Raw genomic sequence first — 13,576 nt, 5'->3', positions numbered from 1 at the left:
GGTGCAGAGGAGATTCACCAGAGTGATTCCTGGGATAGAATAGTTTATCTATAAACGGATACTGGATAAGCCTGGATTGTTTAAAGAAGATAATGCAGAGAGGGAATCTGATTGAAGTGTAAAATATTATGAGGGCATGGACAGGGTGGATGGCAAGCAGTTGGCTACATTAGTCAATAACAAGATTTTAATTTTAAGGTGAAAGGCAAGTGGTTTAGTTAAGAATGGAGGCAAAATATTTTCACCCAGAGGGTAATTGGAGTCTGGAATGTAGTGACTGAGAGGGTGTTAGTGGTGGGAAACTTTAGCACCTCTAAAAAAAAAAGGTATTTTGAGAGCACTTGAAATGTCATAACATTCAAAGCTACGGGCCAAATTCTAGAAAGTGGGACTGGTAGATTTAGAGTACCTTTTGTTGGTGCAGACATGATGAGTTGAAGGGCCTCTTCTGTACTGTATAATGTTAACATTTTGGGGATACGTTCTAAGCAACATGTTCAGAAATGCTATTACACACCACTGAAGCCAGTGGGTCTTGAACACAGGCCTCCCGGGTCAGAGGAACAGGCACTACCACTGCACCATCATTCTAATTTTTTGAAATCTGACATTGCAGATACTTCAACTCATTGTTTCCAATATGATGCAACTAAATGGCAATTGACTGTGATGTTGCAGCTTATTGTAATCTTCTTATTCATATAGATTGCATATCCCTAATATACTAGAAGTTGCATCTCTGCTGTTTTCAGTCCATAATATCCTTTAGTGGATGACAGTAATTTCTTATACCCACTAATTTAACTTTCTTCTTGCTATTTTGGAAAATGGTATCAACATAAAGCTGGGTCAGATATTAACTAATTAGTTAAATGTTTTAAAAAAGATAACAACAGTACACTTGTGCACAAAAATGGCCTAATCTCTATTTCAATAGTTTTAAAATGTTTATAATGTCTGTTGTGTGTTCCTGTCCCCACCATGGTTTCATTCCACCCTTCTTTCCGTGCTTTTGTGGTTGTTTCTCCTGTCTGCTCAAACTCCAGGAGCTTAAATGCCCATCTGTTTTCGAATACATGAATCCATATCGGATTTCTAATCAGGAAATCAACACATAATTAAGTTACAGACATTTCCGTGTTCAGTGATCCACAGTAAGGAATCGTCACACTTCCCAAAGACTTTGATTAACGAACATGGGCATACTACAAGCAAAAAAAAGGCCATCTTTGAGACCAACACTTTAGAACATGACGGCCATGACTACACCAACCCAACTTAGTATATTCTGTAACAATTTAAAACTATGAATAATTTATAGTTAGACACAGCTAATTTTGCTCACCCCTGCCTGCACTGATAAAATCATGGAATTTGTCACTATTAATAAATATTTTATATTCAAGCTTGTTATCTTTTCCATGAGAAAAAAAGTCATAGTAGCAGTATAATGCAAGTTAAAAAATGTTTGGACTTGGTCGAATGTTTCTCCATTGCCTTCATTAGAAGAGACATCAGACTTGAAACGTTAACTGTTTTCTCTGCATAGATGCTGCCAAGCCTACTGAGCTTTTCAGCATTTGCTATTCTTCTTTCAGATCTCCAGCATCCACAGTTCTTTGTTTATTAAAATCTTCTCTCAACTGATTACTTATGCCTTTGATTAAAGATGAGTAATTGAAGGAGAATTTTCAGTGCTTTTTCAAATTTCTTTAAATCAGTTTTACTGTATAGTATATGTTTGTTCATGTGATGAAGAAAACAAAGAGCCTTTATGTGATGTTATTTGCTTTATTCATTTCATGTCAACCAATAATAAAATAATGAAACAATAAATAAAATATCTACACAAAATAAAGAAGTTTCAGTCCTGAGATCGACAAAAAATAAAAACAAACTTGTCAGGGTTGTCAGAATATCAATACAGGGCCATGCCCTGTTTAATCTAGGAGCGATAGAAAGCATATGTGTAGGATGAGGGAACCATAGGCACATTCAGAGTAGTTAGTTCCAAGGCTAAAGAAGTTACAGCATTTAGTCACACTTCTTCAAATAAACCAGCTTTCTTCATTTATATGTACACACATACACAATCCAACTTTTTATTTAAAACACCTTATTTTCCTGAGGAAACACTTACAAATATTCAAAACACAAATATGGAAATACTGCAGGCTTTTAAAAGCAAGGTGCACCTTAGGTGGTAATTATGAAATGGTTTCTCTCCCCATACACTTCACATATAAAACTAGGGCTAGATGGAATGTGTTGCTCCATTCATCCCCATGGCTGGGCAGTAGTACTGAATAATTATCCAAGGACGCAAAGAATTTTCAATTGATTTTACGTACAACCTTGCTATCTGTGTGAAGCAAAAGATTTAAAAGAGGTTTACTCCAGTTTGTTAGAACAGTTACAAAGCTATTTTTAAAGTTCTAATTAGTTCAGACTAAAATTTAGAACATAAAAATTAGATAATTGGGTCCAAAATTTTCATAATTGCAATTTTTCTTTCGTTTAAACTGACAACTTTAATTTTAAATGAAGAAAAGGTCTGAAATAAAGTAAATTTTAGAATGCTATCTAAAATGAGATTGTGCCAAAGGCTTCATTGGGCTGTAACCATCCAAGATTAAAATAAATCATCAAGCAAGTCAGTGGAATCTGTTTCAATACGAGGTAACCGTTCATGAGTATGAAAGTTTAGACCCCTCCTGATGCCTATTTCTATGACACTAAATTAGAAATGTAATCAACAACGTATAGCTTATTCTGCTAGTTATATCAATGAGATGCTTTATACTCCTGAAAAAAAATTATTGCACGGTACTTGAAATTAGAGTAATTGCTATTTTTTTCCCCAAAAGTATTTGAAGGCATAGTTACAAAAGCACTTTCTACTATTTTAAATGATGGATTTTTGGAATTAATTACAAGACAGGGAATGAATCAGGAGGTCCAGATAACAAGGAACTGCAAGAAAAAAAGACTACTTTATAATCATCAGAACCCCAAGATTAATTATTGCCTTATAATAACATTAACTATGAGATATATACTGCAAATGGTGGTTTAACTTGCTGTAGGTTTTGTTTGCAATTGTTCATCACACTAAAAGCTTGGCAGTGTTGGGTCATTGATGCCCAATAACATTTACACTGCATGATAACATGTTAATTTCTAAAAGTAGTAATAATATATATGCTGTATATTATACACATACATATTATAGATATGTACATAATTTGAATATGGAATTCTAAAAATTACATTTGGTACTCAAGTTATTTTTGATTAAGTTTCATCTGAACAAAATTTCTACCATATTTAGCATAATCGCCCGGACCAAAACAACTAACAGAATTTGAATTGACAAAAATCACCACCTATTCCAAGCAGCTATGTTTTTTTTTGCAATGCATGGCTGAGTTGTTGACATTTTAATGAAAAGACAGAAGTTTTTAAACTTCTCTTCCTGGTTCTAATCTTTCTTACTCATGTTCACCTCCAGTAAGATAGATATGGGTCAGCATTGCACCAATATTGCCTAATTATTTGGTTAGATTTTCATTTTGGTTTCAATAATGAAATTCCTGCAATAAATATCCAGGAAGTGAATAAATCAATAAAGATTTAGACTTAAAAAAAACAAAGATATGTTTATTTTAACAATACCAACATTTCACTTTTCTCATACACCTAATACTTGACTTATGACATGTTTCAGCTTCTTTCACCACAATAGGGGTTTCTAGGTACTTCACAGCTGAACATCCCTTTTTGTAATACTATTCCCTGGTTAAACTTTGAAATACAGCAAGAACATATAACTTATAATTTCCTAATCCTAACTTGCCAAGAAATATATTTTTCTGGCACTTGCTCTTAGTAAGTCACTCCCAGAAAATAATATTTAATGGCTTTACTTAACCCATTATTGATATAATCCCAATTGGAAATCAAACGTTCAGACTTATCTCATTAGTGAGATTGTGCTTTCAGCAGTCTAGGACCTAAGTGCTGGAATTCTCTCTATCAAATCCACAGATGTTATGCAAAACCTATCTTTTTGACCAACCTTTTACTTACACATCCTAACATCTTACGTGTCGTCTGATGTCAGATTTTGCCTGTTAAATATCCTGTGAAGAGCCTGCAGACATTTCACACTGAAGGCATGTATGCATTAAAGCAAGTTGTTGAGAAAATAAGTTTGATTTAAAGGAGTTATCAGCAGTACTTTCCATCATGAAATTGTTAACTGTAGGATATGCAATATTCCTACTGACAATAAGTGGGAGCACATTTTGTTGAATAACTAAACTGCACATCTGTTGGTAAAAATATTGAGACTACTAATTCTGCTTTTCTTCTCCTTCCCCTAAATGGGCACTAATAGGAATTCTGGCTGAGACTCAAGCGGAAATCAAGAAAAATTGAAATAATGTTTCCAGAGCTACTTAATTGTAGTCATTAACTAACCAGTTCTGATCACCTATTTCTACTAATGCCGTTAGGGAACTCTAGGTGGCAAGATAACCTGATTGCAGCTTCTGGGACCACATTTGATGAGACTATTAAAACCTAATAAAGAAAGCTGGGTCACAGTTCAAGGGAATAACCAGTGCAAAGAGAATTATTTCAGTATCAGTGGGTCTCTGCGTAGAGCCAACTGTATATTCATTGACACCAGAATTGCAACTTAAAAAAAAATTGCATGTAACACTTTCCAGACTTGAGAAACCATTTGTACAATTTGATTTTCCAATGAATAAAACAGATTGAACTATTTCAAGAAAGATTTAAAGTCGATGTTTATGATGAGTAAGTTTCCATCAAGTAAGTGCTGCTTAGCCTGAAGAGTGATCTATACCTGATGCACCCGAATTTTACATGAGACTAAAGCACAACACAGGGAGCTCACTCTCCTCAGCTGCACATATACGTGCCTATTTACCAGAATTAGTCTGCTTGTTTAGGTGGGCTTTGGCTTGCAATTCTAGACAAAAATTGACCAAAATTAATTTGGACTATAACTCTTTCACCTTTTAAACTGGACATGATAAAAAGAATACCAGAAATTCTCTCGGGAAATGGGGGGAAACGCGTGTTGTTGTTGGTGGTGGTAGAGAAGAGCAGGATATCAAAGTTTGGATGTCTGTTATGTTAGCAATTTGGGGCTGGGCTTATCCAGCAAGAGCAAATTGCCAGCACAGCAGCATCCAACTCATTATTTCTGTGCAATGCTAATTGGGTTTCAAAAAGGAACCTATAAAACCCATGGTTTTGTTTTGAAATTCACCGTTTGTAACTTCCCATGTGTTAAAAGCTGGCAAACTAAATTGGGCAATTCATACCACATCTTTCATGTATCAGCACAAAGTCAGTCCTTTAGTCACCCTTACTCACATTAGGTATTTGTCAGATTCTCCAAACATAGTCTATTCAACTACAAGAGCTATGAAGAACCTCTAACTTTAAAAATGTTGTTAACTGCATGTTTCCTAAACAGAAGACCATAAAAATGTCATTTTATCTACCCATAATCTTTTCATTTCCAGCATCCAATCAATGGAAAGTATTACAGACAGTTTTGCTACAGGTGCACATTGCTCCTAAAATTATGAAAGAACAGACTGCAGTCACCTTGTTGCACTTTTGTCTATGTTCATCTTTTAAGATGGCCCATCCTCTCCCTCCCATATTGATCACCAAGAATGAATTCTCTCCATACCATTGAAAATTTTTATACAAGTCCTTGAGCAGAATGTACCAGGAGCGAAGCAAATCTGATTAGTGACTTGATTAATGAGTCGGAGGACAAAAATATGGGCATTCTTTCTTCACAAACATAAAATATTTTCTCAAATTCTTTAAATGAAGGCGCTCATTTATTTAAACAAAAAGTTCCATTCTTCAGATGTTATTCTCTTGCCTTTTCTCAGCAACTGGAAAATAATGTGGGAGACTTGCTTTTCACTCAGCCTAATGACATGCCATATGTTGCAATGTCTCAACAGCTAAAGAGGAAAAGTAGAATGACCGAATGGTCTAAGCAGAATCCAATTTGGAATTTAATACCATTATCCTAAGGATATGCTTGCTTAAAAGTTGATAGGGTCATCGTGGGTGTAATATTTTCTGGATTAGCTCTATTAGCATCAATGAACATGTAAAGTTACTATCAGACCGAGGAGAATTCAACACTTTTCTTCCCTAAATCTCCAACTTAGAGTCACTGTGTCTTTCAAACAGTAATAGTACCAGCCTGTCAGGACACATTTTATTTCCTCTCCCTTGATAAATTCTAGTTTATGTTTATTCACTACTCAGATGCTCTGGCATCTGAGGAATAAAGTTTTTATCAAACCGACTTCAGCTCTGATATTTAGGACTTTCCCTTAACATGTCAGTTCAAGAAATTCAGTATAGTTCCCTAAAAGAGAGATCAAGAGGTAGCAGCTGAAACTAGAAAATTGAATTATTGTTTCCATATCTGGTGTAACATTAAGCAAATGCCAAAGTTTTAATTTTGGTATCAGTACAATTTTACTTTAGTTAACAACTATGTTTAGCTCCAGTGTCATAACAAAAGGATAATGTCCTGTTATCGATCTATGTATTTGCAGACAATGCATGAGAACAACATAAGGATTTAAGTTGGGCTAATTAAAGAAGCGCCTTAGAAAGTGTACTGCTTATGAATGGAATTGACTGTCAGGATCTATCCACCTTGGGTGGGTGGCAGGCGGGGTCAGTCTTGATTGAACAGATTCTGCATTTTAGTCAATTAGAATTTGATTAGCTGATGAGTAGTATCTGAATATATTTGATTATTACTACTTCCAAAAATTCTTCATCCAACTTATCATTAGCACAATGTTAAAAACTTCTCAATTTTATTGAACCCATTTCATTGCAGTTTACTGTAAGATGTATACATGGATGCAAAATAGAATTACATGGACTAAAGGTGCCAAATAGTTGGATTCAGATGGTTTTGTTTTACTCTTCTCTCCAAATTTTACAAGTGCTCCATCAGCTTGAACATCAATTATACTACATAAGCATACAAGCATGTCTGCCCTCAATCTAAAACCTAATGCCTAGGTCTTTTGCTTGTTGGATGGTAAAAAGAGGAAAAATCACAATTCTGGAAAATATAGTTCTGAAGAATTTGCCATCATGGTTTATGACGGCACTCAGTTCAATACTGAATGGCTGTGCTCATTTGTTTTCCAATGTTTGAAACAAGAAATTCTGAAATTGTTTGGCAAGCAAAGTTCTGTTTGTTTCAGTATAGGAGAAAGACAGCTTGGGAGATGAAGTCAAAAACCACAGGACAGCGGGTTGTAGTTCAACAGGTTTATTTGAATCCACAAATTCTCAGAATCCTGCTCCTTCTTCAGGTAGCTACCTGAAGCTTGTAGTTTCAAATAAACCTGCCAGACTACAACCTGCTGTTGTGTGATGTTTGACTTTGTCCACCCCAGTCCAACTCCAGCATCTCCACTTCTTGAGAGATGAAGGCAGAGGGGAAAAAAGGACGGTACTTAAAAATTGTATTCTGACAAGTCAGAATATTTTGTAATTGAGGAGTTTCACTACAGAATAATTATTCTTGGATAGAGGGTTTTCATCTATTGTTCCTGACTATAATGGATTGGGTAGGAAGAGATGTATCTTTTTAAAACTTTTACTGTATTAAAACCCTGATTAAGATCAGACATGTACAAATGCATATCTGATCAAAGCATAATGATGGGCAGTGAATAATTCACTTGTCCTCTTCTCACCAACAAGTTCTCGCTTGAGCCTGATCCAATTTCTTAAATGCAAAGATTACTTTTCTATGTTGTGCGTGTACCTACTACCCTAACTATAGCAGTAGTTCTGTTTGGGTGCACACCAAGTTTTCAAGGCCTTTAGGGATGGATAACAATTGCTAGCCTAGCCAATGAAGTCCACATCCTGTGCAGCCTTATAACTCATGAGACTTCTAGCTGCACCAAATACTTATGTCATAAAGTAAAGGCTGGCACATTAATTTATAAATTCACTGTTGCCAATATTTTGGAAAATAGCAAAGATACAAAATATTATCACTGACACATCGGTGTAAAGTTTTACTGAGGTTAGGATGTACTTAGTAAGAAGTTGGAGTGTTCTTCAATTTTTACACCAATGGTTAACTATGTTTTCCAAAGTCAGAGATGTAGAGTGAACCTTCATTTATGTCACCAAAACGCAAGACTTAAAGGATCTTTCAATATTAGTTTTTTTTGCACATTCAACTGAATGTCAGAATATTTTGAACTATGGTCTTATAACCACATAAAATTAGAAATGAGGCTGCGTCCTAAACTGATTGCATACAGGGTTTTCATGGTCAGTTGGCTGGACAAACATGCATTCCATATTGCAGCTGAAATCAGGTCCAGGCATGCAAAGACAATGTATAAATTGACCATCCTAATGAGCTTTTTCACATCAGGTGGTTAGCCAGATCAGTCATCCCAGAATTTATTCAGTGTGGCTAAAGTGGAAAATCAACCATTCGTGGTTTGTAACTGCCAAGTTATGCTGGTGCAAAATATATGGATTTTGATGCCCTGGTGATAATGAATTGTCACATCCCCACTGTCTACCACTCACATATTTGACAGGTATCAATGTTGACCATACTTGTACACTATTACTAATCATGTGAAAATCAAGTGATTCAATGATCAGAAATGCGGTAAAATACCCTAACTCTCTCTCAGTTTTTGAAACATAAATGTTCCTGATGTCACATTCCTTTTAGTCTCTATACTATTAGTCGCATTGTGCAAGGCAATTGCCATTGTTATTTTTCCTCTCATACTAAATATAGGCTAGATACTTAATGTGTGCACAGTAGATAAAACAGAACAAGAATATATACAGATTTTGAAATCAACTAATGAAATAAAAATTAAAACAATCAGCATCTAACAGAACTAGGCAGAGATTAAAAACACAACTTGTAAAACCCAGTACTTCTGAAAGTATTGAATATTTGTTGCCATATAAATTGCTCAGCAAACTCCTGTGCAAGCCAATTCAAATAATCACATTCAAATTGGGCATCTGATTTCTAGACTATGAATTATACATTGAACCTTAGTGAAATTTGGTGGCTGAATTTCATCAGATCCTTACAGGTGTTACACAACCGTGGGAAGTACTTGTAGTCATTGTAAAGTTTACTCTCATTTCTATCCAAAATCTCAAGTTGTAGAAAAGTAAGGTACATGGACCTATTATGGTGTGGTTTCTAACTAGAAAGAATAGAAAAGATGGAAATTTCGTGAAACATGAATTGTTTTGGATGCTAATATACAAGCAGAAATTGTTGGAAATCTACAATTGGTCCATCAACATCTGTAACAAAAAATAAGATAATTATGTGGGTCTGATGAAATGTATATCTTGAATTTTCATCTTATAGATGCTGATCTATCTACCTTTTGTTTCAACAAGCTGTGAAATAGCAGCATCCAAAACATGACTGAAGCAGTGGACATTTGGATTGAATCAAGTAGAAGTTAATACTTCAATCCACAAGAACAAGGACTCCAAACGGTGAGGGGTGGTAGTAGAGGAAGTAAAATTAGAAAAAGGAAAGAATACAACCATCCAACTATCTTCTGTCTGCCCTCCTGTTGTTTACTAACAAAACAGATATAAATAAATCTGCAACCTCCTGTTCCTCATTTTCTGGGTTAAAACATGCAATAGAAATAGTGTGAAAATATTGATGATAAACAGAAGATATTGACTTAGTCGAATTGGCGGTGGGGTGGTGGGAATGGGGGTGCTGAGTGATAAAGGAGGAGGGTGGGTGAAAAAGAGAGAAATAGAAAAACTGGAAAGAATGCCAGAGCCTGTTGTCCCCATTGAACCGCAAAATGAAACAAAAATATAACACTTCATAGATTCTGGACACCTGTTAACTCCACATATGGCAGGGTGAAATTCTCTCATCATAAGATGCTTCGTACCCAGCATAATATCCTGTTGTGTTTTCTTTTTTGCAAATAGTCAATTAGAAGCTTTTTAACTCTGCATGAATTAATGTGTAACAATTAACTTAAAGCTTTTATCATCCAAAGTAATCTTGCCAGACATTAAATAGTACAGGAAATAAACAGTTATGCAATTGCAGTGGTGATCTGAATACTTACAGCCTAGAAGATATTGAACAATTAAAGAAAAATGTGTATTTTCTGGCAATATATACGGAACTGCAAGCCACAGCTTATTACAGTGCTTCAATATTTGTGGATTAAAATACAATCTGTTAAAATAACTGACTAATTTTTCTAGGTAACTTGTTTTGGTTAAGTGAAAAGTTACTTTTTGATAACTCTCCGAAATTAAAAATTTGATGTTTGGAATTTGACTATGAAAGCCAAATTATCAGCTCCAACACAAGATGTAGCTTTAAGATTCCTTTTACTGTTGGTTTAAGGTAGCTGCTCAGTGGTGGCTACTAGCGAATTCTAAGGAGTGTGGGGAGGGAGTTTACACTTTTAAAAGTATTAATGGCCCTCTGAGTCACTAAACTCCTAGTCATGCAGCGCTTAATAGCTAACTGAATAATAATATTAGAAAGTACTAGGAGCAGCAAAGGTTATATGATGGGAAGGAAGTGGAAGAAGAAAAAAAACATTATCTGGTGGACCATAGTGAGGTCTACAACAAATAACAACATAGGCTTGGTTTCATTGCCAGCTTGGCTATTTGCAGTAATTTGGTATAGCCTGCTATAATTTTACAGTTGCCAAAAACTACAGTTTCTCAGTAAAGCAGCACTCCACATCAGGATGTTCTGCAATACGTAAGAGGTCTCTTTTCTTTCCCCTCCAATGTAGAAAGTTAAAACAAAAGGGCCAGTACATACACACAATCGGCTTTTGTAGGTATGTGCTCTTACAAATTCATTTACATCTAATATGTTTCCTCGCCCTATGGAAATATCAATAAATGCGTAGCACATTCTTCTGAGTGCACTTATCAAGACTGTCAACCCTTATACCTTCTCACAGCTTGTTATGCTATTTTAGCACAATGTGGGTATATATTTCATTACAAAAAACTTTAAAACTAGCAATTCCCTAAAGTGAAATTACCTTAACATTTTTAAAATTAAAAGTATAAGTTATTTGTTGTAGCAGCCAACACAATGAAAATTTCAAATAAGAGTTAAAGAATTAGGTTCAAGTTTTCCAAGTTACTTTCTTTTATAATTTTCTGGTCAGTCCCCATGTTTATCTTTATTCCAATACAGTGCAATAACTATTCTTCACTAGGAAATCTGGCAGTAGCTCATCTTTTGAAACCACAGCAAATTGAAGATGACAATGACGAAGCAACCAGGGCGAGGATCCTAGGACTACATGTTCACAGAATTCAGTGCAGGATTGGAAATTTAAATTTTTCTGCATGCAGACTCATCAGCACACACGGCAAAGCTTTCTGCACATTTCTGACAGCATCTTGTCCTCTGATGTCCAATGCTAACCCCAATCCCCATTTTATTGGAATTTTAAAAAGCCATCTTTCATTGTTAACACCAGTAGATTCGATACTTTTGTCCAAACCAAACTCATTTCAGCATCTTGCAATCCCTGGGACATTTTAAAACACTCGACTTCATTTGCCTTTGATTGCTGTTTTGAGGCTGGAGGCTTCTGTGTATATCTATAAAAGATTTAACACCATCATTCTATTTTTTCCAAACTGCAATTCTCTATCTGTAAACAGGTAGCCGAATGTGAGCATTTTGGTGGTCCAATAATCGAGGTACTGATACAGTCTCATAACCTTTACCCAACATTTGCTCTTTAATGCAGGGAGGGTGAATGTCATTGATCAAATATTCCAGTGACTGCAGACTACTGCTGAGGATAGAGGTATTACATAGCGTTCTACTTGAGACAGTGGTGAGCCCATCTGAAGGATGAACAAGGTCACGGTGGCCATTTGTGAGGTCCTGTGGGTTATAACAGTCACTGTCTGGTGTCACCAGTACGCTGTTCCAAGGGGCAGCCAAATACTGCCCCGTTGAAAAGTTGCAGTGCATGCCCACACAGTTCAAGGGAGATGAAGGAACTTTTTCAACAGTAGGTGCCAAAGTGTATTGTCGTGGAGCACCACAAATCTCTGGTGATTTACTTATTATTCCCCCACCACCACTGCCAGAATATATACGGATTTGTTGTTTCTGTTGCCATAGTAAATAATCCATTCCATCTGGATAGGCCCCAGGTTTAGGACCTACTGCAGCAGCTAAACCTGAAGCAGCTGCTCCTCCACGGCATTCAGACACAACATTTCCAGCATACATCACACTTCCATTAATCATACTGGTAAAGCCGTTGACTGTATTGCGGCTGGCTACTGTGATTGGGCTTGGATTGGTGACAAGAGAGCCCTGACAGACTGCAGCTGAAGCTTGTTGTGATGCCTGAGCCTGGCATTGCTGGTTGATCTGGTAGATGATACTTTGAATAGAGGGGAGATTTGACTGCTGTAGAGCCAAGCTACGTCCTCCAATTGGAATAACAGATGTAGCAACAGTTACATTAGGTGGAGCAGGTCCTTCCAAAGATTTCTGGCTGTTGTGGTAACTTGCTTGCCCAGTACACGATTGACTCTGCGCTAAAGTGCTTGGCACCGGGTAGGGTCCGATGTTGCCATTTCCGACTTGTGCTGGGGACATTCGTGTCCTCTTGCCATCTGTATTTTTCACCACACTTTTACTGTGCACCTTCACAATTGCTAAAAGACCCTGATATCCTCCAGAGTGTATAGGGTATGGACTGTACCGTTGTCCTGTTGTGTCATAGCCATTTACAGTCCTGTTAAGGTGCTTATGCTGAGGAACCCTGATATTTGTAGGAAAGATCTTGATTGTTAGTGGGCTGTTAGCCACTTTCTGGGCATAAGCATCAAGTTCAGCTGGACTAGGATACCTTGGAGAATGCGTGGGTGCGACTGACTCACCTGAAACAGAATATAATATACAAAATTAGAATAAAAAGGAAAATTATTGTTGAAGTCACATTTATGGTACTTCCCTTTTGACACACCTGTTAACACATATGGAACTTGGAAGGACAAACGTGACAATTTTACAAAGTTAAAATCTTATCACATATGCAGCTGAGATGTTAAATTCCTGATTTCAAAATGTATCAAAGAAAAGCAAAACTTGGCAATCATATTATTTTGATTTGCTTATGCAATACAATGGTTAAGACCAAGCAGCAGCCTGGGAACAGATAATCTACCAAGTAAGAGATGGTATCTAAATGGCAAAATATCTAATCGTTATGCAAGAAGCAGGATGTATGAAATATTTGCCAAAATACTAATGGCCTCAAAATAACATTGAGTTTGATTCACTCTCCAGTGGGAATATGGGAGCAGGCAGCCTGGGTTGGCTGGCAGCGAGAGTGGGAGCAAGCAGTTCGAGGTGGCAGCAGGAGCAGGAACAGGCTGCAAGGCGGTGAGAGTAGGCAGTCCAGGACAGCAACGGGAGCAAGGT

General features: G+C 36.5%; 1 protein-coding gene across 4 annotated transcripts in view; it reads right to left on the bottom strand.

Annotated features, from left to right (window-relative positions):
• Nucleotides 1-1,771: 1,771 nt before the first annotated feature.
• The window catches only part of fam222aa (family with sequence similarity 222 member Aa), a 345,559-nt gene continuing 333,754 nt past the window's right edge, over nucleotides 1,772-13,576 (bottom strand). For all 4 annotated transcript variants that reach the window (XM_087999940.1, XM_087999939.1, XM_043715498.2 and 1 more), the window contains one exon: nucleotides 1,772-13,032. In XM_087999940.1, coding sequence (XP_087856066.1) covers nucleotides 11,777-13,032 — 1,256 coding nt within the window. In that variant the 3' untranslated portion in view covers nucleotides 1,772-11,776. The remainder of the gene's footprint in view (nucleotides 13,033-13,576) is intronic.

This window comes from Chiloscyllium plagiosum, unplaced genomic scaffold (assembly GCF_037043375.1).
Source record: "Chiloscyllium plagiosum isolate Xiang-an unplaced genomic scaffold, Cpla_swu_hap1 HiC_scaffold_24, whole genome shotgun sequence".
NCBI lineage: Eukaryota > Metazoa > Chordata > Chondrichthyes > Orectolobiformes > Hemiscylliidae > Chiloscyllium > Chiloscyllium plagiosum.
This window is presented reverse-complemented; position numbering and strand designations above follow the sequence as displayed.